Consider the following 27,889-nt stretch of genomic DNA (forward strand, 5'->3'; position numbering starts at 1 on the left):
GCATGGTTTTTATATATGCACACACACTATTGCTTTTATTAAATTTAATTTGACATGAATTAGAGGCCGGGCATATATTTCTTCTGTTACCAGAATTTATCATGTAGTCCATTCTGTGCTGCCTCCAAACGTGTAATTTTCAAAGCTCTGCTCAACTTATAAAATATATAAGTGGATCACAAATTCTGCCCCGAGGGAATCTAAGCACGAACTAAAACTATGTTGAAATGAAGAGTTGCAAATGTTGCTATTTCCAACACTTGTCACTGATTTCTGCTGGAAAAATTAGTTAGATCAATGGCAGAAGCCCCAAGATAGTTCATGAAGCACCTTAGGCAATTCCTTTAAAGTTCAGACTAATACCCAGCCCAATGTCATTGACTTATTGATGTGAAAGCTACCAGTCACCACTACTTTAATTCCTACCTGGGCATAAGTGATTTTTGAACTACATTGGACTTACCTCTGAATAAACATGACTAAAAATGCAGTGTGTGGTTCCTTTTCATGTTTCCATTTTATATATGTGGAAACATAATCCTTTCTGAATAAACATGCTAGAATTTATCCACTACTGTATGTATATAGATTGTTAAAAAGCATCTCTTTTCAAAGTGTGACCATCAAGATATTGTGATACTATTCTTATTTCTGTGATATATTTAGCACCTTTTCCTGTATTTGAGCATGCATTGGGTTATATGAAACCCAATGGCTCAAAATGTCATTGTCCAGTTCATAATCTGAGCAAATACCAGGAAATGCTTGCCTGAAGCTAACTTTCAATTCTTCTCTAGATCCGAACTAGTTCATGGCAACATAAAACAACCTGGAACTGCAGTCATTGTTTGAGAACAACCTCTTGAATATTGCACAAAATTTCTGAATGCTATGTTACACATTTATTATTTACACATCAAATACATTTGTAAATTATGTACCTGTACGTATTTAATAACTTTATAACATACTATGTGCTAACTGCTGAACAATTTTACTATTCTACATGGTAAATAAGCATTACAAATGAATACATGCAAAATATATTATAGAATAATAAATATGTGGTGTTCAATTTTAGCTTTCTTTTTTACTTAGAGGTTAGTGGTGGGCTTTCTAGCATGGCACCATTATGAGTAAGTAGGCAAAACTTACACCCCCTTTGCCAAATCCCTTATTAACTTTCCATCCTCACCTACAATGCAAGTGAGAAAATCTATTAGCACATTTTGTGGAGGGAGGGTAGCTGTAGGGAACATATATAAATTTTCCATATTTGCACACAGTTATTTTGACTTAAAGTGACTTCTATCACAATTGAATGTGAGTAAAAGAGAAAATGAGGTTTTGCTGCACACTGTATATCCATTACATCCTTTATTTATAGTAAACAAATGTACACCGTCTATTGAAATTTGTATCTTTCTTAGAACAGGAGTAAGTCCCTTCTGGGAGGGAGTGTGGTATAAATAAAATGTATTATTATTATTATTATCATTAATAACTTTGGGTTTGTGAGAGCTACTTTATTTTTTATTAGAAACTCCAAATTCACTGAGGCTAGAAATGGAAAGAATGCTCCAAAACATTTTTACAAATTGTTTGAAAAACAGGTTTCTTGTGTGTCAGGAACTGGTGAATAAAAGAATCCTAGATAGTGAGAATCCTTGCAATTTGAGGCCACACTGTAGAACTAATGTAGTTTGATATCACTTTATCTGCTCTGGCTCAATGTGAACGAAACCTGTGTTGAAGTTTTACAAAGCCTTTAGCCTTCTTTGCCAAAGAGTGCAGGTGCCTCACGAAACAACAACTTCCAGGATCACAGCATTGAGCCAGGACAGTTAAAGTTGTGTCAAACTACATTCATTCTACAGTGTACTGTGCATGCACCCAATTTCTATGTGGAAAACAGCATTTTTATGTCCAAAACACATTTGGCACAGAGAAAGCACACAATCACACGTGTCCCAAGCTGTGAATTATCTCCAGAAACTATGTATTTTCCAATGACTTTCTCTCGAGAAAGTGAAAAGCAGTAAAATGAGTATTTCCAGTAACACCTTTACAAAACTTTATATCCCAAAAGATGCAAGAAATATACATTTATAATTAAAATTATATATTGAATTTCAATACTGGAAATTTATATACTATACGTCTCCTGGCATTTGAATTCCAGTCCTCCGTTAGGTCATTGCTTGACCATTGGTTCTGCAGATAATTTGGTTACTTTTGGTTCATAGTCAGCTTGACAATATTCTGGCCCAATACTGCTCCCATTTTCTTAGCTGGGGAGATTTCCTGGAGGTGCTGCAGCCAGAATCCCAAGTTCTACCAGTCCAACCAATGCTCCAATAGTAGCTTTTAGGCCAGAAACTTCATTTTGCAGGAAATCCATTCTCTGAAATAATTTTTCTGCTGTTTGCTCTACTAGGAAACATTGATCTCACATGAAGTCATGTGGTGTAGGTTCAACATTCTCTTTTTCTGCTATATGAAGTCTGCCAGACCTCTCTTTAAGCGTGTTTATACTTTTTTTGTATGAAGAAGATTACCTTTTCAATGATGGTAAAGGAGTCATTTCCATCAAACCTGGGTCAATGGACCAATTAGCAGCACCTTTGTTAAGGGAGAATAAAGAGATAGGCTCTGGTTCATCACCATCATCTCTTGCTGTTACACAAACAATCTTGCTTAGTCTAATGTGGTGAGATCTATAAACTCTTGATTCAACTGGCACTCACTTGCTTCTGATTCTTTCTCAACATTTGTTGCATCATAGTATCCTAAAATTGACTTTTGAACAAGGGTAGGCAGAGTATTCAGAGCAGGGGCTTTGTGTATCTGGACCTGTGTAGAGACCATCCTAAGGTGTTGAAAGCTTAACTATGACTAAAATCAAAACTTTTTAATACTCCTGGGATTTGTATGATGATGATGCTACTTTTACTTTTCCAATTTTATCCTTATAATTTTACAGTTATTAAAATTATTAAAAAGCAGGAAAAATATGTTATTTCTCATTGAATTGATAAAATGGTAAAATAGTGAAATAGTAAAAAGTAGAAAAAATAGCCAACCCATAAATGTTTGTTTAATGAAATAAAGCATAAAAATAAAAATAATAAACATTTAACATTTTATACAAGGGACACTGTTTTACAATGTCATTGTGTATTATGGTGGCCAGTGGATAGTAAGGTTCCACTGTAAACTTTGTGGGACACAGAGTGGATAATTGGGCCAGAGAAGTGGCCCTGAATGTTTTGATATTTGGCTGTATTCATGATGCATCTCTAAAGTTTGATCCTGGCGTTTGGTTAGACTACAACTGTCATCAGAAAAATCCCATCAATGCATAAGAATCCAGAAAGCATTTCCTACAGTAGCTGTTTTAAAAAGAAAGAAGGAAAGAAATATGCTTTTAACAACCTGTTTGGTGATTGATTGTTTTAAGGAAGAAAAACTGTCAAAGGTTTCATTTTAGTGTTAAGCTCCCTCTGTCTCTTGCTTTCTAGTGTTTGGTGAAGATCTCTAATTGTGTCTTATTACTCTTTCCCCCCTTTTCTGTTCTGCTAGATCAATATGCATTCTGTCGCTATATGATTGACATGTTTGCTCACGGGGATTTGTATACAGGTACTTGAACTGACTTCCATTGCTGTTTCTCTGAAAGCTGTCTGGTTTGTGTGATCTTGGAATGTGTGTGCTCTTTTCTATATGTTAAATGCTCAAATGAAGAGTGTGCAAATAAGACTTTAAATAAAGCATATCAACTAATGGCTCTACCATTAAAGCTTCTAATAATATTTTTCCGTAATTGCATGCATTGAAATTAATGACAATATGATGTTTGAAGGTCAAATTGGTTGAAATATTCAGGAAAAATATTCCTAACAATAATTTAGCATATATTTTGCATGGCATTTATATCATAGAAAGGATGGAACATGTATTTAAAATAAGAGATGCTTTAAATTCTTCTACATTTTTCTCAAACTGTAAAGAAAATGAAAGAAGCAATTAAAACAATCACAGGGTGGTGGCAAGTCCCTTGAATGGGTAGGTGTCCACTTTTGGGACATTTTTTGTTTGCAGAGAAAGACAAATAAGGGAAGACATATATATCATTATGCAGAGTGTAAGGACAAGGAGAGTTTCCCCCTGTGGTCATCTGACCGTGCTGAAAGAAACAGGTTCGACAAGGAAGCATTTCCTTATACAGTACAGTGAATAGCCAAAGTATCAACTATATATACAAATGCCACCAATTCTGGATGGGTATTAAAAGAAATCAGAGCCATTCATTGATGCTAAAGCTATCAAAAATCATTCTTTCTCTCTCTCTCCGTCTATCACATCCCATATCAAAGTTATTATGCCTTTATCACTGAACCTTTATTGTTGAATTAATGCTGGTTGGCACTAATTTAACTGCCATAGCTAAATGCTATGGGATCCTGGGGCTTTTAGTTTGATGAGGCACCAGAACCCTTTGGTAGAAAGAGTTAAACCTTGCAAAACTACAATTGCCATGGTTTCATAATATTGAGGGCACATCTACATTGACCACTTAAGTCAGTTTCAAACAGGTATTGAAGAAAGTAGTTTCACTGTCCAGATGATTACATAGGAACTCTTGGAAGCAGTTTGAGGCCTGGATGGTGATTATAGAAAGCATGGATAAACATTAAGTACTTTCTTTTGCAGGCTTTTGTGGGCACTTGTTATCTAGCCACTGCAGTGTAGATGGAGTGACAGTTAAAGTGATATCAAGCTTCATTAGTTCTAAAGTGTAGATTACACATGTCAAACACAACTCCTGCAGGTTGAATCCTGCCATGTCATTTTATGTAACCTACAAGGCTTTCTGTTCCATGGCAACATATATCCTAGCTTTGCTGTTTGTAATGATTGCAAGTAACACTGTGATTAGCAGGCAAGGTGGCATACATCTTTGCAGGGACAAAAGTTTAAAGCTCCCCTACTTTTTCATAGTGCTTCTGATCTACCTCTTCCATTCCCACAAAGGGAATTGTACATGATCATATTGGTCCTTAGTCAGATGTTAGATTTCAGCACATGCACAAGGAAGCTTGCAATGAACTGTACTATAAGTTATCATTGTTGTGTACCTTCAAATCATTTACTACTTATGGCAGCCCTATGGTGTTTTCCTGGCAAGATTTGTTCTGAGAGAATTTGCCATTGCCTTCCTCTGAGACTGAGGCCACTTCTACACTGCCATATATAATCCAGATTATCTGATTTGAACTGAATTATATGGCAGTGCAGTCTCATATAATCCAGTTCAAAGAAGATAATTTGAATTATCTGCTTTGATAATCTGAATTATATGGCAGTGCAGAAGGGGCCCTGACCATAAGAGATAGCTCATGGTCATGTAGTGAATTTCCATGCCTGAGTACATTTTTGAATCCTCTTATCCAGAGTTATACTCAAACAACTACACTATACTGACTATAAGATTATTGCCTATTTAATGTGAAAGAAATAGCCACATGTGGTAAATGAACTACACATGAAATCAACAATGCATATGATTCTATTACAGAATGAAAGTTGCTTCTGAAGACAGTACACCACTTTCCAAACAGGTTCTAGGAAATTGTAACATTGAATCTTCAAGCTAAAATATAACTTAACGTGCAGGCATGTGAGACTTGATAACCACTCAAATCCTCTTTTAGTAAACACAGTAGTTATCTATAACGTGGTTTCTTCAGGATCCAGGAGTGGCATAACACATCTCATTGAATTGAGTGGAGCCCCCAGATGGCATAGTGGACTAAGTGACTTGAAGGTTGGGTTGCTGACCTGAAAGCTGCCAGGTTCGAATCCCACCTGGGGAGAGTGTGGATGAGCTCCCTCTATCAGCTCCAGCTCCATGCGGGGACATGAGAGAAGCCTCCCACAAGGATGTTAAAAACATCAAAACATCCGGGCGTCCCCTGGGCAACGTCCTTGCAGACGGCCAATTCTCTCACTCCAGAAGCAACTCCGGTTGCTCCTGACACGAAAAAAAAAAAAATTGAATTGAGTGAGAGCTAAAACTGGGCAGTTTTGTATTGAATAGATAGTTTAATTCTGTGGGATGGGTTGAAACTGCCAAAGGTTAAACTCCTACATTTAGGGTGTGACGTTGGAGAATAAATTGCCCTGCCTCATGTAGGACACATAGTACTTCTGCTGTCATTCTAAATTCTTCCAAATCTTTTTTCCAGCTTATTCTTTCAAAACAAACAGTGATTAATATTTTCTATGTTTTGACACCTTCAGAGACACAGGGAGAAAATATATTGCCTTTCTACTATTTATATTTCACGCAGAATTGCATGCTGTGCAAAAAACAGAAACAGAAGCACCTAGGTTTTATTTTTCAGTATTTATTATTTATCTTTTTCTCCTCCAAAGAGTAGAAGAGTACAAACAGGCTTACAAAAAATAAAATATATAAAATAGATTATCTAATAACTACAATATTTTATTAACAGGATTCTGATAATGCAATAAAACACTGCCCCACAGAGCCATATCTGGCTAGATTATTGTAAAAACTCTCCTGAAAAATAATTTTACTTATAAGGTCAAATTCTAGTGGGCCTTTGATGAAAGTCACAAACAAAAAGCCTCTTACTTCTCACTTTGATAATAAACATTGATTTCAATGGATGGAATTGTTCTTGGAATCTGTACAGTCTAATACCCAAAACTTTATATAGTACAGGGTCTCAGCTACACTGACTCCTTATCACAGAGCCAATTTAGAGAAGAAATGTTCCATACTGATTCTAGAGCTATAGTTTTTCAAACATTTTGCAAAGGTTGCTGCATGTAGCTCCATTGTTGCATGCCTTCAAATAATTTCTGACTCATGGTGACCCCAAGGCAAACCTATCACAGGGTATTTTGGTAGGATTTGTTCAGAGGAGGCTTGCTATGCCTAAGGTCACCCAATATGCTTCTATGGTTGAGCAGGGATTCAGACCGTTTTCTGAAGAGTCATAGTCCAACACTCAACCACTACACCATGCTGATTCTCATATAGCTCCATGCATCCTTACAAATACACATGGCTATCCAGATTCTAATAATCTGAGTTGCCATTTGTTGTGGAATATTGTTATTGGAAGACCAGAACAATTGTAAATCAATAGTATTAGAACATTGGATTAGAACTGTGTAAAAATTCTCTCATGTTAAGTGACTCAGCTAGACATGGACTATGGGAGGTGATTTGCTGCAACTAATGGGAGATCTCTATAAAAACAGTATAAATTCAGCTCGATATTTGGTAAGAACAGTTCTTGGCTATGGACAGTTTTTTTTCTAAGGTAAGTCTTATCTCCAGTTTAATTCTAAATAATACAGGCAGTTCTTACATTTTTTAAAAAATTGCCTTCATGTGTTTTCAAATACAGGGTTTATCCAGCATTTGATATTTTCCTCTAAGAAACTTATAATGATTAATGTGGGGTTACACTATTCTGTTGTATCTTCCAACAATCATGTGAGGGAGTGTAGGTCAAGAGATACTCAATTGCACAAATCCAACCAAAGGGCTTAATGGTTGAGTGAGAAGTTGAACACAGGTCTTTTCCATCCAAATTAAGATCTTGCCAGCGATGTAACACTAGCTTTCCAGTAGTCTTGCTGAAGCTCTCATTCATGTGGTGCTTCCTGTAGATTACAAAATTGGTGATAATTTGATGGCACGACATTTTGCCTTTTATGCCTCAGATACCCTGCTGGGATCTTTTTCCAGCATATTTTTAAGTGTGTCTGAAATGGAAGACATAATACAGAGCAATTTGAAGTTCCTCCAAGGAGGAGCAGAGAAAATTAAGGCATAATCATTTAAGTCTAATCAGGTGTTATTTATCATGAACTATTCTTTCACTAATTACAACTGCCAGCACATTTCTTTCTTCATCATTCTATTCAGCTATGCAGAATCATACCCGCCAAAAAACTCTCTCCTTTTGCTCAAATTTTCAAGTAACTACTCTTGTACAAGTTGCTTGAAATGAAGGAAAACTGCTACCAATCCCATTCAGTCCAACAGGACTTGTGGTGAAGATGTGTGTCCTTCCCCTTTCCTTTAGTGTAGATTTCCTTTGACACTGGCATCTTAGGGTATATATGTCTACTCAGAAGTAAGTCTCATGGCGTGCAAAGAGCATGCAGCAGAGAATGTGCTTTGAATCTCATTTAATTATTTGCTAATTCAAAGCATTCTTTTTCCAGCGTTTCTTTTTTTAAATGATTGTTGACACTTCTTCTTGACTTTAATTCATTTTCAACTTGTCATGACCCTAAAGTGAACACAATGGCATAGTGTGTTGTAGTGTTTTAAATGTTCAAGTATAACTCTGGAAATCAGAATTCAATTCTCAGCTCAGCCATGGGTGATTTTGTGTAAGTCACAGACACTCATTCCTAGAAAACGTCGTGATAAGTTCATCTTAGAGTCTCCATAAATCAGAAATTACTTGAAAGCAGATGACAACATCAAATTGAATCTATTTGTAGCCATTCTGGAGGCCTTTTTGGCTGAAGTGTGGCATATAAATACTCTAAATATCTAAATAAACAATTTGTGTTACCATGGCTTTTTTGTTGGAAGAAAGGGATAAATATAATTTTTAGTTGTACCCCAGTAGGTGTTTCTTCATTTTATAGTCAATTCCTAAAAATGAAGTAATTATTGTACATGTAAACTCCATTCCAAACTAATACTTTGTTCATACTATTGACAATTAAACTACTGAAACTACCTTAAGAAGCAGAATACATAATATTATGTCCTTTTGGGGCACTGCCCATGGGCTCCTTTTGTTTGTGATCAAGTCTTAAAGCAACATTAGCCAGACGAAGTGGATTGCTCATTAGGACTCTGCTATCATCAGTGAAGGCAGCTCAAAGGACTATGCATGACATCCTTTTGTCATTTTAAATCTCTTGTTAGGAATCATATTTTATAGGTATACAGAAATCCCCACAGACATCAGCATCTGTATTTAAAATCCTTCCAGACACAGTGTCATGGAGATCTACCACAATTTAAGCTCTCCTTCAAAATCTTGCATTGAATTTTTTAAAAAATCATCAGTTTTCCATACATTTTCTCTCTTCTCTTAAAATGATGTAACCCTTTCTTGAAAATGCATTTACACATGCTTAGTAAAGCTGGGATTTCAATCACAATAGAGTCAAAAGACTTATGTGAAGTGAGGCCCAGCTTGTCTCTGAAAACTTGAAAAACTGTGGCATCACTCAACACAGGAATGAATGGCATCTAAATACCATCCAGAAAAAAACCTCTCTAACTATTTACCCATCCACAAGAATTATTCAATAAAATCATCTCATGTCTAGAAACAATGTAATATATGAATAAATTGTCTTCATTTATGTTCTCATTTTTGTGGAAGAAGATGGTAAAAATGGGTTCAGATAATATATATAAATGTGTGTATGTGTGTGTGTGTGTGTGTGTGTGTGTAGTAAAGGTTTCCCCCTGACATTAAGTCTAGTTGTGTCCGACTCTGAGAGTTGGTGCTCATCTCCATTTCTAAGCCGAGGAGCCGGCGTAATCCGTTGACACCTCCAAGGTCATGTAGCTGGCATGACTGCATGAAGTGCTGTTACATTCCCACCAGAGTGGTACCTATTGATCTACTCACATTTGCATGTTTTTGAACTGCTAGGTTGGCAGAAGCTGGGGCTAACAGCAGGAGCTCCCCCCGCTCCCCAGATTTAAATGCCAACTTTTCAGCAGCTCAGCAGTTTAATCCGATGCGCCACAGAAGGCTCCAAACACACACACACACACACACACACACACACACACACACACACATATATGGTACCCCGGTGGCGAAGTGTGTTAAAGCACTGAGCTGCTGAACTTGCAGACCGAAAGGTCCCAGGTTCAAATCCCGGGAGCGGAGTGAGCACCCACTGTTGCTCCAGCTTCTACCAACCTAACAGTTCAAAAACATGCCAATGTGAGTAGATCAATAGGTATCGCTCCGGCGGGGAGGTAACGGAGCTCCATGCAGTCATGCCAGCCACATGACTTTGGAGGTGTCTACGGACAATGCCGGCTCTTTGGCTTAGAAATGGAGATGAGCACTAACCCTCAGTCAGACATGACTGGATTTAACATCAGGGGAAACCTTTACCATATATATATATATATATATATATATATATATATATATATATATATCAGATACAGTGCTCCCAATCCAGGTTTAATCCAGTGTAACTACTAGTACTTGTCACAAAAATGAGTGGTCCTATATTGGGATACATGTGACAAGTGGCCATCTGTACTGAAAGTCTCATTCAGAGATTGTAGTTTGTTCTGGGTGAGAACTGGTATATAGGTGCTTGTGTAGGATACAAGTTCCTCATTTAAGCCCCCTCCCTCCCATTCTCACCCCCAACACACACCACATCATATGAGTAAGAGAAAAACATAGTCAGACCCCTGTATCAATAGATTCAACTATCCATTGTCTGAAAATATCCTTGCCCTTCCCCCACCCCCGAAATCCAAATCCTTGCTTTTGCAGTTCTTTAAAAAAACAAAAACAAAAACAAAACAACAACACCTTTTTCCTATGCCATTGTATACAATGTCACTTGAGCATCCATGGACTTTCGTATCTGGGTGAGAAAGTGGGTCCTAGAACCAAAGCTCAATGGCTACGAAGGGCCCTCTAAATGTGTTTCATATATGTAGTGAAATTATAGTTCCTAAACTCACATTTTTGAACCAGTCCATATGTCAGTATTATCCCTAGAATTATATGCATCAGTTTATGGTGTGTGACAAATCTGTTTGGGTATTGTAAAATCACCTAGATGTCATACTGAAACACAATTTTAGTTTAATTCAGTCCTTTCTGTGAGTATTTAATGAGTTACAAGCATGGGTCCTTGCAAATGAGTTCAGATTCACTCAGCTTGACACAAAAGAAATGTGTCAAGGCCCTAATCTGATAGCATTAGCTACAACTCTGGAGGCCAGGTTTCAAATCCCTGTTCAGCCATGAAAACCCACTGAGTGACTCTGGGTGAGTCGCACACTCTCAGCCACATAAAATGCCGTGATAGGCCTTAAGGTCATCATATTTGACTTGAAGCAGACTGAATGTCTAATCCGTCATTTCAAGACAGAGGGACATTCTATTAGCCCTGTCTGGCAGGTAGCCAATCAGCATGTGAATGATTAAATTATACGACTCCTTATAATATCTTGTGAGTCCTATTGCATTGACCTCATGGCACATTAGAGGTTGAGATACTGTAATATCAGCCACAATCTTTCTGATCTTTTTAATTAAGCATTTTATTCTGGGCTGCATGGAACACTTGATTGTGAAGGGAGTTGGATCTGCTCTGGGATTCTTTAGAAAGCCATAATTAGGAGATCTTAATTCCTTATCTACCACTTCAACTTTCAAGGTATTAGAATACCATGCTTAATAATTAAAGACAGAACTATTGTTGAAACACACAAATCACTGGTATTTAAGTGGGGAAAATTAAAAGTTTATCCAGATTGGGAAAAAGTCCTGGGATCTTCCCTAATTCATCACAGTTCTGACCGTGGTCCAGATGCTGCTGCTCTAATCCCAGTCAGGGTGCTTTTGCAGGTCCAAAAACATTTTTTTTGCACCAGAGCAAGAAGATGTTATTTTGAAACCCCAAGAAATTTCAGGCAAGACAGAGATTAATTTCCTCTCCTGTTTCCTTGTTTTGCTTCCTCTGGGACTCCTAGGCAGTCTTCCCTGATGACGACATAGAGAAGTGTCACCATATTTTAGCCAAAACAACAAACCCCAATATCTCTGAGGCATGATTGGATGCAGGAGTGGGGCCAATAGTCTGTGTTGTGCATTCCTGGCATAAATTATCATAGCTTGCATTTACCAGCATGTTTTAGTCATCATCAAAAGGCAGTCTTTTTTGTTCTTTTGCCCATTAGGTGGAATACTATTTGAATCTGTTACAAGCCTTCACTCTGCTAGCACATTTTTTAAGTGTTCTTGTACACAAAATGCTGAAGAACCTATTCAATATGGTTTTTTTTTTTTTTGTCATATGAATAAGTACCAACCTCAGCACTTGGCAGGTTTGGTAAAATGGTCAGAACGGAGAATATCATCTAGATTCTGTATCTGAAGGAAAGAGTAAAATGTACAAGGTGACCAAATAGTTAACATATGAGTGGCAACACCATATATTTATCTTTCTCTTTTGTTTCAATAGGAAGTGGGAAAGTTTTCATACCCATCATTCTGTGTGTGTGTGCACGCGCATGCACAAACACACACACACGCAAATCTGTGTACACTCCTTGTAATTCACCCTTGGGAGAGTATCATATATATATATATATTCTATGGTGGAAGTCTGTTGTTGATGGGATTTGTTAGACCTCCATCAGACTTTAGGATTTTGTGTTTCTCTTTTAAGCTGGTTCTTCTCTTGAAACCTCTTTTCACTATGGGGAAATGTTGCCAGGGATTACACCATCTTTTTTAGTTTCATCAGGACTTCTCTCTACATATATACGATTTACCCAGCAGCCCATGTTGTCTCTGCACCAAAACGTTCCCCCCTTTCCTCTGTTTTGTAATCTTTTAATGCACTTCTCTTATTTCTACTTGTCATTGTCTCAGATTTGACATGTCCAAGACTGACTTTCCTTCAAAGCTTTGTTCTTCTCTATGAAAGTCTATATCCATTCTCAATATAACTATCCACTTATCAATCAGCAAATAGCATTAGCTTGATCTGTGATAAGATTTCCTGTTATAAACTTTATCACCTGAAGGACAGAGTCCAATTCTGAATGAGATATGCTTAATCACTATTTACAGATAGCTGACTCTCTTCAGAGTTGTAATTGTAGGAAATCAACACCAGCCAGGAACCTCTTCCTTATTATTTGAACAAGAAACTCTCTAAAATGAATCTCAGAACCAATGTTGGGTGACAAATTTACATGTTCATACTGATGGAAGGTACCACATAGCAAATGCTCATGAAGAAGCAGTAGATTTCCCACACATATCAGCTGTTTATCAACAGTCACAATATAAAATAGACTTTCTGTCATTTTTTAAAAAAATATATTGATGCAAAGATTTCTTTCACACTGTATCTACAAACCTCACCCAAGGTGATTTAACTACTCCTGTTATACAAAATCTTGTGGCTCCTGACTAAGGTCTCTTGACAAATGAAGAAGTACAGTAGTTGGCTATCATCAATGTAACTAAAATTGTTTATTTTCTCTCAGGGAAGAGGTCTATCTTGAAAAAATTCCAAATGAATGTCTATTCAGACTACAGTGTTTCTCTTTTTGTACAGCCTTTTAAACATAACCTAGTATTTCATCTTCTTCAGATCAGTAATGTTGGCAAGTACCCTGTATTAGGTTTTACTTAACTAAGTACTTAACTAAGTAATTTAGTTGATAGGTTAAGCTGGGCAATTGTTTCATATTCATAATCATTACTAGGTAAGGATAGGACACTATTTCCACAACAGTAAACATACCCACCCCACATCTACTTTACTGGCAATATGGATAGTAATATACACAATGGTCTGTTGGAATGGTTGCTCTAATTACCAGTTTGTTAGAGAACAATTTCCAACTTCACCCACCATTCCTTATTTACAACAAGCATAAATGAATGTAAGGACTTTATCGCATGAGCTAGAGGGAAGGAGGAAAAGTGGAGGAAAGTGTGGGAAAGTGTTCTTAAGGACTTCATCCCACAGGCAGAAGGGAAGGGGGGATTAGAGGAAAGCAGGGGAAAGCATTATTAATAGTGGAGACCCAACCTACCCCAACAAGGTCCATTTTCAGGGATGGCCAGCTATCCTACAATGTTTCCCTGTCTTCTTCTGGCTTTTCTTCTCTTTCCGTGGCTGTCCTTAATCAAGAGATGGGGAAACCCCCACTCCTCAAAATGGAGTCCTCTCTCTGTCCTTGCACATTGGCAAGATGGATTTCCACGCATAGCCACTGGAAGTGGCTGTGTGTCATGGGATGGTCTACGTGGGACTCCATTTTACCAGTGTATAAAGATGGTAAGAAAACAGGGAGGAAATTAAGGTGGAATAAGGTCATAAGAGTAGGGACCCGACCTACCCCGACAAGGTTCATTTTCAGGCATTTCCAGCCATCCCACAACACTTTCCTGTCTTCTTCGGTCTTTCCTCTGCTTCCCATTGCTGTCTTCAATCAGGAGTCAGGGAACACCCGACTCTTGAAAATGGAATCCTCTCTCCATCTGCACACGCTGGCAAGATGGATTTCCACACACAGTCACTAGAAGTGGCTGTGTATCATGGAATGTCTTCTGTAGGACTCTGTTTTGCCAGTGTACGGTAAGAGAACGGGGGAAAAATAGGGTGGAATAAGGTCATAAGAGGGGGTGCTGTACCTGAATGGAGAACAACAATGGCTGTATGGGGAGGAGGGCCTTTCTGCTAATGATCAAAACATGGTTGAATAATGTTTAGGAAGAGACCAGAGCAGGAGAAGTTGTTTAGTTAAGTACAGAGGGCCCTTGGTATCTGATCCAGAACTCCTGCAGGACTCCTCATGGATACCAAAACCTGTGGATGCTCAAGTCTCATTACAAACAATAACATAATAAATTATTGACCCCTAAAATTGTAAAATCTAGGTTTCCTTATTTGATATTTTTTTAAAATGAGGATAATATATTCAAGCCATAGATGGTTGAATCATTGTATACATAATCCATGGATACAGAGAGGTGAATATACTTAGTTAAATATACGATGATACAGGATTTCGACCATTATTTGGGGGTATAAGAACCAGAAGACCTGCATCAGGCTAGAGTCGTTAACTGACTCTATTTTTTTTTTTACTCTATTAATTTTTTTATTAAAACCATAGACAACAAAATGAATGAAAAAGACAATTTCAAGGCCTCTCTTTTAGTACAACAAAGGCTGAATCAATGAGTCTTACATAAGTATTGACTTACCATTCAGCAGGCCTGTAGCGAGGGGGGGGGGGTTTAGGGGTTCAACCCCCCCCCCCCATTTTTCAGGTTAAAAAAAAAACCCTGGTTTACTCATGAATTTTAACTGGTTAACCAAATCCCCATGCTAAGTCTATGAGACGTAAAACATTAAGAGTCCCTCCAGGCACTATCTCAAGCAGATATTGACACGTCTGAACCCGGGGGGTGGGTGGGTCAGGGGTTCAACCCCCCCCCCCCCGAAATTTTCAAAACCCCTCCCGAATTTTTTTTCTGGCTATGGCCCTGCCATTCAGCAATTGATTCAATGAGTCAACCTTAGCTGTGACTAGCAGTTAAATTTAGCACAAGGTTAGAACACAATCATTGCTTAAATGTCCAGTTAAGCAGCAACAGTTACTAGGAGAGTATTTATTTATTTATTTACAGCATTTATATTCCGCCCTTCTCACCCCGAAGGGGACTCAGGGCGGATCACATTACACATTTAGGCAAACATTCAATGCCTTTTAACATAGAACAAAAACAAGACAAACATAGGCTCCGAGCGGGCCTTGAACTCATGACCTCCTGGTCAGAGTGATTCATTGCAGCTGGATTCAGCTGGCTTGGTCTCCAGCCTGCACCACAGCCCAGGTCTTACTCAATATTGTAAATCAAACATGATGATATAAGTCTCTGCAGTCCTAAAAGGATTTAATTGGCTTAAAGGCAAACCGATTCAGAGTCTCTGCAGTTCTGGAAGGATTCCTCAGGACTCCACAGGTTTAGAATCAATGGTAAAGCCAAGGAGACAGAATCAATGCTGATGTAGATCCTGAGTAGCTGCTTATTGACTGGAGTAGGTGGTAATATAGCCGTTTACAACTGGTTCCCGGGTTTTATCCCAGTTTCGGTAACCCTTCTTCTGGTAAGCGGCAAATGTTTTATAGTTTCTTTATTGATGGCTCTGCTTCAGGTATTCAGCCTCTCTCCCATCCTTTTCTCCGCTGCGTGGAGAAGCTTAAAGTAGAAGCTTAAAGAAGGAATTGGGGTGCTTCGTGTTTAAAGAAAGGTGACTCATAAGCTTGCTCCCATGGAAATCTAAGGACCTCAAAATGTAACCAAAATAGACATCTCTACATCACATTTTCTTCTTGTTCCTTAGATACAATCTGTCACCAAGTCACACTGCTTTTGCAAATACAAAATTGCAAGACACACCTCCTCTCTCTTGGTTCCTTCAGCTAAAATGTGTTGTTCATGTTCTGATAGTGCCATCTCTCTTTCCAAAAATGGATTCGAAACCTATAGTAGTCAGAACCTCATGGAAAGTCCAAAGGTCTAAATATTATTTATTCTAGCTGAGTCTAGGGATGATAAAAGAAGTACAGACAGTTTCTGAGTTGCAAACATCCGCATTACAAATGACACATAATTAAGAATGGGGGTGAGACAACAGGAAGTGAGAGAAATCTACCCCCAGGAAGATAAATTCACTCCTAAAAGAGTTATCATAGGGGAAAGGTGTCTGCACTGAATTTTTATCAACAATCCTTGTTTCCACAGCAAGCCAATTTTTTCAAAATCCAAATATCAAAAGTACAAAAAGTGCAGTGAAATCTTCTGAACAGAGGCACAGAAAGCAAAGCAAACACCACAGGGGTGATAGCTCAGTGCTATTCTATCCAAAGCTTGTGTGTGTGTCTGGAGTTGCACTTAAAAATGTACCTGTTCTAACTTACAAACAAATTCAACATAAGAACTTAGGGACTGGCTATATATTAAATATCCTACAGGGTGCCATAAATATTGTCTTATTCTTAAAGGATTTTCAAACATCATCATCACCATCATTTAATTACTTATTAATCGCCCTCCATCCAGATGCTCTAGGCGATTTACAAGTTAAATTGTAAAGGATAGAAATACATACATACAAATATTGATAAAATTAACATTGCCTCACTTGTCCTGTTTTGCATGCTTGGATCATTTCTCATTACAAAAATATAGCACTATAATTCCACTTTAATTCTGGCGAATCTTGGGATTTGCAGTTTATAGACACTATATGTGTTTTTATAACTTGTTTTATTGTTTGATTTGTTTTACTGCTTGTTGTTATATTGTTGATGACTGGGCTTGGCCCCATGTAAGCTGCCCGAGTCCCTTCGGGGAGATGGGGCGGGGTATAAGAATAAAATTATTATTATTATTATTATTATTATTATTATTATTATTATTATTATTATTATCAACACAACGACGTTGTATGGCACAGCAAACAAGATAGATATGCTGGATTTCGTTTCGCAAAATCACAAGTCGAACACTTCCCAAGTGTCTAGGACTGTGTGATGTATTTTCTGATGATGTGTGCAGATCCCAGTAGGGTGGCCTTTTGCAGTTGGCAGATGGTGATTTTGTCAATGTCTATTGTTTCCAAATGCCGGCTGAGATCTTTTGGCACGGCACCCAGTGTGCCCATCACCACCGGGACCACCTGCACTGGTTTCTTCCAGAGTCTTTGAAGTTCAATCTTGAGGTCCTGATAGTGGCTGAGTTTTTCCTGTTGTTTTTCATCTATGCGACTGTCACCTGGGATGGCAACATCAATGATCCAAACCTTGTTCTTTTCCACAACTGTGATGTCTGGTGTGTTGTGTTCCAGAACTTTGTCAGTCTGGATTCGGAAGTCCCACACTATCTTTGCGTGCTCATTCTCCAATATTTTTGCAGGTTTGTGATCCCACCAGTTCTTTGCTGCTGGCAGGTGGTACTTGAGGCATAAGTTCCAATGAATCATTTGGGCCACATATTATTGTTGTTGTTGTTGTTGTTGTTGTTGTTGTTGTTGTTGTTATTATTATTATTATTATTATTATTATTATTATTATTATTATTATTATTACAAGCATTTAGAACATTCAGCCAGAGATATCTAGTGTCTTTCTAAATTACAAACCCCACAGGGATTAAAGTGGCATAAAACACTCTTGATTCCTCATGCTCCTCCATAAACAGCAAACCCCAGGATCCCATAGGATGTAGCCAGAGCAGCAAAAGTAGAATCATAATGCTATAACTATGTAGTGTGAAAGGGCACATGGCCAACTTTACTGATATGTAATGACTCTTCTCTATGGTCACATACTTGAGTCCTCGGATAGCACAGTGTCCAAAAAATTCAATGACGGTTACAGTAATAATCTGATTGGCTACAGTAACAGCTGGAATAGTTATTAACAGCTGGATTACTGAAGCATATTGATAGGAGGGAGGAAAACCAGGCTTTTTCTTATTTACTGCACAGCGAGGGCCATTTAGTCATGGATTATAATGATAATACTTCTGTTGACAGATTTTGTATCTGACTTTCTTAGTTTTAAGTGCATTTGTGAGATCATTTAAAACCAAGCTTTGAACCTTCAAGAAAGGGGCAAATTGATTTAGAACACCCCCTTTAACATATTTAATCAAACGAATGGATAAAATATTAATCTGGACTCCTCTATTCTGTGCTCATCATCAAAGTGAATAAAGATATATTTTATAGCACATGGAAACATAAGAAAAGATTTTTACCAGGCTTGATGAGACCTTCTTGGAACAAACATTTTGACCTAAGGGGCTTTTTTCACTCTTGAGCTTTTGAGTTTTTGATATTTTTTAAAAAATTAAGGCTCATGCTATGTACCAGGGTCCTAGAGCATGTCCCATGTAGTAGCCAAGGTCTCTGAATCAGTCATTTTTCTTCAATATTACTCTATACAACATTCTGAGAGTCAACCCTTTGTCATATTTCTCAAAAAGCCATTAAACCTAATTGCACAATTTGTCACATCTTTCTATTTGGCAAGGAGCAAAACTAAGTGAATGTAAAATATTTTAAAGAACTGCATTTTTAACTTGAGCTCATTGTCTGTATTCCAACTTTTCCTGTCAATTCTTACCTTGTCCTGAAAGGTACTTGCACACTTGCACAGAATCTGCTTTCATCCCCTCAGTTGATTTCCAAACCCTTTGAAATTATCATGTCAGAAGAGCTGTCAGATGATAAATTTCTGCCATTCTTTCAGAGCCCCTTTGGAATTAACTTTAAAGGAAATCTCCCCTAAAACACTGAACAATTTTGAGCAGGGAAATATCTGTTTTCTGAGGGCCCATCCAGACATACCTTAAAAGTGAGACCTGTCTTACTTTTACTGAAGGCGTCCAAACGATGCCTACGGTAAACCAAAATAATTAGGAACAAAGCAGAGTTCCCCATCTTGGCTCCCCGTCCCCACATGATGATTCCAATCATATGTTAAATTGTGATTTTTTACAATTCTCTATGCAGAGAATTGAAAATTAAGTCAATTGCCAATTGATTTAGGAATCGTGAGGAAAATCCACACTTTAGAAATGATGAAATACCTGGAATCCACAGTTGAGGCTTGTGTCATGTGATGGGTTCCGTGGGTTGCTGATTTTTAAATGTGTAGAAATGCTGATTTTATTGTGTATGATGAAGTCATAGGTCACCAGTGCTATTCTATGGGATGCTTCCAGCCCAACAATAGTCAAAACATGGGGTTTGCTGTTATCCATGTTTTCAGGTATCCACAATGTGTGTATGTTTTTGAATGTGCCTGTACATGAATGATTCAAAAGAAAGAAGCTGTGTATTTCAGTTCACATTATTATAAAATCGTGTATTGTTTTATTATCTTTTTCCCCTCTTCTCTTATATGCAGGACCAACTCCTCAACTATTTTTACCACAGACCCCAGCAATTTCACCTGAAGTCCCAGCTTCTGCAGGCAAGTTAAACTTTCTTTCTTCAAAGATTCTAAAACTTGTATTATAGTTCTTCTAACTTCCCCATAATCTTCTTGAACTGGGCTTCTCAGAATTGAACACAGCTTTCAATCTGTGTGTCTTTTATGCAACCTACTGCCTATAATTTCCCTTTCTTTTCCCTTCATTTCTTTGGATATTATATAATACCTGGGAAACAGCTAAATACTTTATCATCTTCTGAAGTATTAACTTGCAGCCTACACAGTGCTACTGTTCCAAAATCAACTGATGCTAAAACTGCCAAGGTGTGATTGTGGTAAAGGTATAAAGTGTACATTACACTTCTTTCAAAGAATGGCACAATGAGGACATAATGCCTTACAAAACAAAAATACTGCAAATTGCTGTGAAGTCATTTAGTCACATTACAGCATAGCATAGTAAGCTCTTTAAGGGAACATAGCTTTGTCATGGCCAGACAAAAATTAAACATTGTTGGGTGTTCACAATTTGATAAATGTAAAATAACATACTCAAAGAGACCACGGTAAGAAAAAATATACATGCTATTAATGACCATTTAATTCTATTTCATTTGTTAGTATTAACTAAAGTAAACTCATTAAATTGATGTAGTTGTATGTTTTCTGTATGTGTTGTATGTATTGACCCAACAGATTTTCATTGATTTTGTAAGTCTGATCTAGGTTGGATTAATGTTTCACTTCTATTAAAAATGCTGAAATAAGTTGAGTAACATAGATGTTCATTCCTTGTCCCTTCTGCATTTCCATTTATACATCCACTTTGCAAGCATAGTCCCTTCTAAAATAAGAATCTAAGTATATTATTATTATTTCTGTTGTATACTGTAGAGTTCACATTACTAATGAACAGTTAGGGTGGTCTGTTTCCCTTAAAATTGTGGGCAATATTGTTATTAGGACTGGATATGACACAAAAGGACCCTTAGAGATGCTAAGCAACAATTGAGGCATTTGTCAAGCATGTCTGGATTGGGCAACAGTGGAACAGTTAGCAAAAATGGTGTGGGAAGCAGAATATGAGGTTACTGAGGAGAAGCTGAATACTTTGCTTGTTTACTCGTATTGATAAATAATTTGATACTGTAGGGTCTCTATGGGATGAAGCTGGAGGTTTCAGCTACTCACCAGCTGACACTGTGCTTAAGAGAATTCCATGAAGACCTGTTGGAGCCTTTTAGAAGTTCTACTGACACAAAAGGGAAAGACCTCGATCCAAACATGGGGAAGAACCTTTGGTCAACTAGATGTTTTGGATTGCAACTCCCAAGAACCCCATGGCAGCATGGACAGTGTTAAGGGATAATATTATTACAGTTTTTATTATTATTATTATTATTATTATTATTATTATTATTATTATTATTATTATTATTATTATTGGAGCTCTATTCCAAAACATCTGGAGGTCCAAAGTTGCTCCACCCTATGTAAGTCCCTAGCTCCCTGTTTAAGCCCCATCATGCCTGGTGTCCGGCAGATGATCTTCTTTACTGCTTATGATGGCTGCACCTCTTCTAATTTCCTAAACCAAGTTCATTGAAAAATGGATAAACAATAAACATGCATTGCCCTAAACATGCATTGTCCTGAAATACATTTACTGTGCTAAATTTTAAAAACCATGAAATAAATATTTAGCTCTCATTTTTCCAAATTAATAATTACAATATCTTTCTGTTGTTCAAGGAATTTGAACCATTGTTTGAACTGATTGTTCTTTTTATACTAATCTTTGTTTTTTGCTAATTGATACATACAGCTGAAAAGATAAGGCACATACTTAGGGGCCGGGCTGTGGCGCAGCTGTTGAGCAGCTGCCTTAAATCACTCTGACCATGAGGTCATGAGTTTGAGGCCAGCCCGTGGCGGGGTGAGCACCCGTCAATTAAAAATAAAAAAATAGCCCCTGCTCGTTGCTGACCTAGCAACCCGAAAGATAGTTGCATCTATCAAGTAGGAGATAAGGTACCACTAAAGTGGGGAGGCAAGATTAACTAATTTACGACCTGGAATGAGGAAGTGCCGTCAGTGTGGATGATGAAGCAGCTGCTCCCCCCTGTGGCCAGAATCGAACATCCCCTCAGAAGAAGGTTAACTTGCCTCTGCGTGTGTCTCTCAGTCTCTGTTTGATGTGTTTATGGGCATTGAATGTTTGCCCTATGTGTGTTATAATGTAATCCGCCTGAGTCCCCTTCGGGGTGAGAAGGGCGGAATATAAATACTGTAAATAAATAAATAAATAAATACTTATACTTAGCTGAATTGGCGTTCTTTACAGAAAAGTGTATAAAGCACATATCTCCCCCCCCCCCAATTAAATGATGACATTCATTTAAGCAAGGAAAGAATAAAAAAAAATGAGGTGCATAGAACATGTGAAGTAAATAAATAAATAAAATGTTATAAAGAACTGGTCACCTAGTGCTGGAGCCTAAGAAATAAGGATAAAGGTTTAAGTAGTCTTACTTTGGGATTACAAGAACCCAAGTAGTAATTTTGAACACATTTAGCTTTAATTGAAACAAATGTGAATATTCAAATTTGAGAAGTTCAACAAATATTTATCTTCAAAGTAGTGCTATTAACAAAATAGCTGATTTACATACATACCTCATTAAAAAGAGAAATGAAACACATAGGAAATAAATATATTATATATTTTCTAAGTGAAAAATAAAGTATTGCAATTCTGACCCTAAACCCAGAAATCTATTAACCGTCATATTCACATGACATGTTTTCCCACACCCACACAATCCAGTGATTTGTCAGACCTATCTGTGCCATTTTCCTGACATCAACAAAGACCAGAAGCAACAAACAGGAACTACTGATATAAAGCTTCATCTACACCAGTCAAATAACCCAGGGTAGTCAGCTTTGGAGTTGCCCTGGATACAGCATGAAAAACCAAGCCCTTTTGGAGTCCAGATAGCCAGTTAAGCCAACAACATAGTTGGGCTTCCACTGATTTGTTATTTTTCACCTGAAGAATTCTTAAGACTTTTGCTTAGAAGTAAAACCCACTAGTTCTGCTGGAATTTGGAGGCTACAGCTTGATGGCTTCACCCAGCAGCAGTACTTTAAGACATTGAGTTTCCAAGACCTTCCATCCCTAATACTGCTGGAGAATGAGAGGAGGCTAACTGCTCTTCCTAAAGATCATCTCAAGGACTATCTCAGGGAATCAGCTCCAAACTCTAGTTGCTAAGGCAACAGAGAAATTGCAAGATATTTGTTCTTTCTTTGCTAGTATTTTCTTTGGTACATGCTGTTGAAACCTCATAGGACTAAGCTGAGTGAATAAGTTTGAAACACAGAGTAAAAATAAAAACTTTCCATGTTCTCAAGCACTCATTCAGTGATCCTTTACAGAAGAAAAACTGACACCCAAGCATCAGTGACCAATTTCAGTTCAAGTAATGTTTGCTTTTGCACAACTATATCTGTTTATTTATATAGTTGTGCAAAAGCAAACAGACCCCTTGTATATTGAATCTGACTAATAATTGTCTGGTTCAGTATACAAGTGATCTTGTAACATCTATGAGACTAACAAATAAAGAAGTTGGAGGCATAAGCTTTTGTAGACTTAAGACTACTTCATCAGATGCTAAAATGTGTATATATATAATGTGTAATATAAATATGTGTAATTGTTGTAGTGACAGGACATATGTCGGGAAGCAGGGCCATATGTGATCAATTTCATATCCAGATGTAAACTGAGAGGCCCAATTAACATTGATATATATCCAGATTATTTTAATTGAACTTAATTTGTCTCAGTCTTAGCCACTTTAAGCCACAAATAATATGCCCCTTTCATTTCAGTGGGTCTATTATAAACTTGAGCCAGTGTGGTATAGTGATTTGAGTGCTGGACTATGATTCTGTAGAACAGGGTTCAAATCCCTTCTCAGCCATGAAACCCACTGGGGGTCTTGGGCAAATAACACTCACTTAGCCTCAAAGAAAGGCATGGCAAACTTCTTCTGAACAAATTTGGCCAAGAAAACCCTGTAATAAGTTTGTTTTGAAGTCACTGTGGATTGGAAAGGATTTGAAGGCACACACTGCCACTACCAAATGTAAGCTTTACTAATTCTGGTTTGAATTCATTGTTTTTAGTCTCAGAGCCCTTTCACGCAGCCTTATATCCAAGAATATCAAGACAGAAAATCCCACAATATCTGCTTTGAACTGGGTTGTCTGAGTCCACACTCAGATAATCTGGAGTTTGCTGCCTTGATATTCTGGGATATAGGGCTGTGAGGAAGGACCCTCAGTGTTGGGAACTGTGCTTCAGTGGCTCTAGATGCGCATGCTTTAAGAGTGACATTTGAACTTCTATTTTACAGACAATAGGAACTATCATTGAATGGTTTCACCTTTTTTCTGTTCAATTCACTGTCAAAGTTTATGCTCCTCTGTTCCCTTTTGTGCTTCTTAATAAGGTGATAGGTTTCCCATACTGGTTACAGATAGCTATTACACTTATTCTGCACTGTGAGATATGAAGACTGTAATCTTCTCAGGAGGTCAAATTGGAATGACTGGCTATGGGTCAAACTGAAGGCTCAGTTTGAGTGTTGCAATAAATAGATAGTATACATCTGTGTAGCTGACTCTTGAGTTGTCAAACAGCTAATTGGTACAGGCAGAAAAGACAGTTAATGATTTTTGCGTACCAAGAGGGAAAAACAGATTTCTTTTTAGAAAAAGACATTGGGATTATGGGCTCTGTTTTGTTTCCAATGATTCTTCTGTGACTCATTATTCCTTCACTTACTTAGGAACAGACGTTGATTATAACAGACAAGTGAAGGTAATAATAGGCATGATTTTTTTTTTAAAAAAATGGAGTGATTGCTATACCTGGTTTTGATCAGGGAGCTTTGATAGAAGTCAAATAGGCTTTCACAATGAAAAAGCAGAAACTCTCCTGTTATCAGGTCAGCATTTTCTTGGCCTTTATAAATCTTCTGATTAAATCAAGACAGCATAACAATAATTTATGGAAGGAAGATCTGGAATCTAAGCAGAATCCTCATTTGAAGAAATGGTATTCAAAAGGAACTTGTTGGATGAGATGAGCTCACAGACACAACAGGCTTTCGTTAAGGTCTAATGTACTAGAAATATTAGTTCTATTCCTATTCGATTTGAATGAATATTAATATTTTGAGGTATTCAAGAATGGGCAACATTAGAAGCACTATTTTCATTTCAAAAAATAAAATTGGAACCAAATGCCCCTGGATAGTGTAAATAGAACAGATATAGCTAAATCATAACTTTAATTTAGGTTTTAAAAGTTATTTATTATTGCATTCTATCTCTATGTCATATTAAAACATGCTTTGAAGGACTCTATATGGATATGGGTATAATATACGAACCGGCAACTATCTCAATTATAATCTGACATATTGCTGATTAGTTTTGAAAAGAGTCCGTTAATAATAATACATTTCATTTCAACCTTCCTGCACTTTCTCATTTTGAATCTGAAGGCAGTATTTTATATAAAAAAATTGAGCTAATACAGTTGGTCCTCCACATCCAAAGATTCTGCATCCATGGAGTCAACCATCCATGGTCTGAAAATCCTCATCCCCCCCCCAAAAAAAACAACAAAAAAAAACAAACGTTATTGATTTTTCCATTTTAAGTTAGGGACAGCATTTTACAACCCCACTGTATGTAATGAAACTTGAGTATCCATGGATTCTGGGATCCATAGAGGATCCTGGAACTAGACCCCATCAGATCTCAAGGGTGCATTGTATATTAAATGTCTCTCATAAAAGCTTTTCTTAAAGCTCTTCTTGGAGTTTTTAAAGAAACACTAAATAAGCCCCCAAGGAGTTAAGAGGCTTAACTGAACCAAGTTGCCCATTTGCCCTCTTTGGCATTCACTCCTGCCAGTTATTTCCTGCTCCTAGGTACCCCCCACACCCTGCCCCAGCCACTCAGCATACTGACTAGTGGTTGCCTTTTTCAGCACATTTCTTACCTCCTCCTGTTGCTGATGATTGATGAGCAGGAATGCTCTTTCCGAGTCAGCACTAATGTGACTTACTACCTGTATCATCTTGGAAGCTAAGTGTGAAAATACAGTGCATTGCAGTGTATGTCTCTGGAGAGGAGTGTCATTTGTGTAGCACCATGCCTTGTAACTCAAGTGCGTCGCTATATTTAGAGCTTCCCATCACTGGCAGATCAACAGGCTGTTGTTACACTCAAATCGACTTTGAAGGATACTTGGCTTGGAGCCAGCGCTAATGCCTTCCCCAACCTTCCTGGCTCTTAAAAGCTACTTGATATCGCAGGTGGAAAACATGAGATGCTGTAGGAGTCATTGAAGACCATTCAGCACAATATGCCTGACCTTTTTAGGCTTATATTAAATCCTTCTTATTTTTCACATCACATCTTTCAATCCCTTGCTCCTGCAGAAATAAATCTCAGTGACTTTTAAAAATTTAATTTTACTTTTGAAAAACAGCCTTTTACTTCAGGGCAGTTTTCCAGCAACTGGGATTGAGGGAGATGGTTCTGAAGAAAATAAAGTGAAGAAGGGAGGTTGAAGGCCAACTTTGAAATGATTTTTAAATAATATTGAAGAGGGTATTTCTTGTTCTTGGATCATTCTGTTCCTCAGTGAGATATACATATTGTGGAACATTGTGCATCTGGACTCAGACCACAAATTCTTTCTCTAAATAATTAGGATTTGAGGTTTTTTCCTCAATGTGTGTGTATTATGCCAGAGGTAGGCAAAATTTCGTCTTAGCAGATCTAATTTATTTTTTGCTTTGTTGTTGTATGCCTTCAAGTCATTTTCAACTTATGGTAATTCTAAAATGAACCTAACACTGGGTTTTCCTGGCAAGATTTGATTAGAGGGGTTGTCATTGCCTTTCTTTGCGGCTGAGGGTGTGAAACTTGCCCAAGGTAGCCCAATGATTTCCACTGCTGTGTGTGAAGTCAAACATTGGTCTCCAGAGTCCAGCACGTGAAGCAGTATCCTGCCTCATGTAAAGAGGAGGAGTTGTTTAAAGCTACAGACAATGCGGTCGCTGTTGCCCGCTTTTGGTCTAAAACTATTTAGCTGCTTGTGATTTACTTTATTTTATCACTTTTAAACATATTTATTATGCAATGCTTTTGACATGAAATAAATAAAAGTATAGAATGCTGGCTCTTTCACCTTACACTCAACCAATTTCTTCTTAGAATCATAGAATCATAGAATAGTAGAGTTGGAAGAGACCTCATGGGCCATCCAGTCCAACCCCCTGCCAAGATGCAGGAAATCGCATTTAAAGCACTCCCCGACAGATGGCCATCCAGCCTCTGCTTAAAAGCCTCCAAAGAAGGAGCCTTCCACTACCGAACAGCTCTCACAGTGAGGAAGTTCAGGTGGAATCTCCTGATATTCAGGTGGAATCTCCTTTCCTGTAGTTTGAAGCCGTTGTTCCGCGTCCTAGTCTGCAGGGCAGCAGAAAACAAGCTTGCTCCCTCCTCCCTATGACTTCCCCTCACATATTTATACATGGCTATCATGTCTCCTCTCAGCCTTCTCTTCTGCAGGCTAAACATGCCCAATTCTTTAAGCCACTCCTCATAGGGCTTGTTCTCCAGACCCTTGATCTTTTTAGTTGCCCTCCTCTGGACGCTTTCCAGCTTGTCAACATCTCCCTTCAATTGCAGTGCCCAGAATTGGACACAGTATTCCAGGTGTGGTCTGACCAAGGCAGCATGACTTCCCTGGATCTAGATGCTATACCACTATTTATGCAGGCCAGAATCCGTTGGCTTTTTTAGCAGCCACATCACATTGTTGGCTCATGTTTAACTTGTTGTCCACGAGGACTCCAAGATCTTTTTCACATGTACTGCTGTCGAGCCAGACATCCCCCATTCTGTATCTTTGCATCCCATTTTTTCTGCCGAAGTGGAGTATCTTGCATTTGTCCCTGTTGAACTTCATTT

At 37.8% G+C, this 27,889-nt stretch overlaps 1 protein-coding gene and 1 long non-coding RNA gene across 13 annotated transcripts in view; one reads left to right on the forward strand and one right to left on the reverse strand.

Moving 5' to 3' along the window:
- The window catches only part of LOC134298579 (uncharacterized), a 41,061-nt gene extending 14,965 nt beyond the window's left edge, over positions 1-26,096 (reverse strand). Inside the window, exon 1 of the long non-coding RNA XR_010005690.1 lies at positions 25,908-26,096. This is a non-coding gene — a long non-coding RNA (uncharacterized LOC134298579). The remainder of the gene's footprint in view (positions 1-25,907) is intronic.
- trdn (triadin) overlaps positions 1-27,889 on the forward strand; it is a 303,322-nt gene that overhangs the window by 129,351 nt on the left and 146,082 nt on the right. For 11 of the 12 annotated variants that reach the window (XM_062979180.1, XM_062979220.1, XM_062979204.1 and 8 more), the window contains 2 exons: positions 3,583-3,642; positions 19,796-19,861. In XM_062979180.1, the coding sequence (XP_062835250.1) occupies positions 3,583-3,642; positions 19,796-19,861 (126 nt within the window). The remainder of the gene's footprint in view (positions 1-3,582; positions 3,643-19,795; positions 19,862-27,889) is intronic. The other variant, XM_062979241.1, reaches the window with a different exon arrangement.

The sequence above is a fragment of the Anolis carolinensis genome, chromosome 1 (genome assembly GCF_035594765.1).
Source record: "Anolis carolinensis isolate JA03-04 chromosome 1, rAnoCar3.1.pri, whole genome shotgun sequence".
NCBI lineage: Eukaryota > Metazoa > Chordata > Lepidosauria > Squamata > Dactyloidae > Anolis > Anolis carolinensis.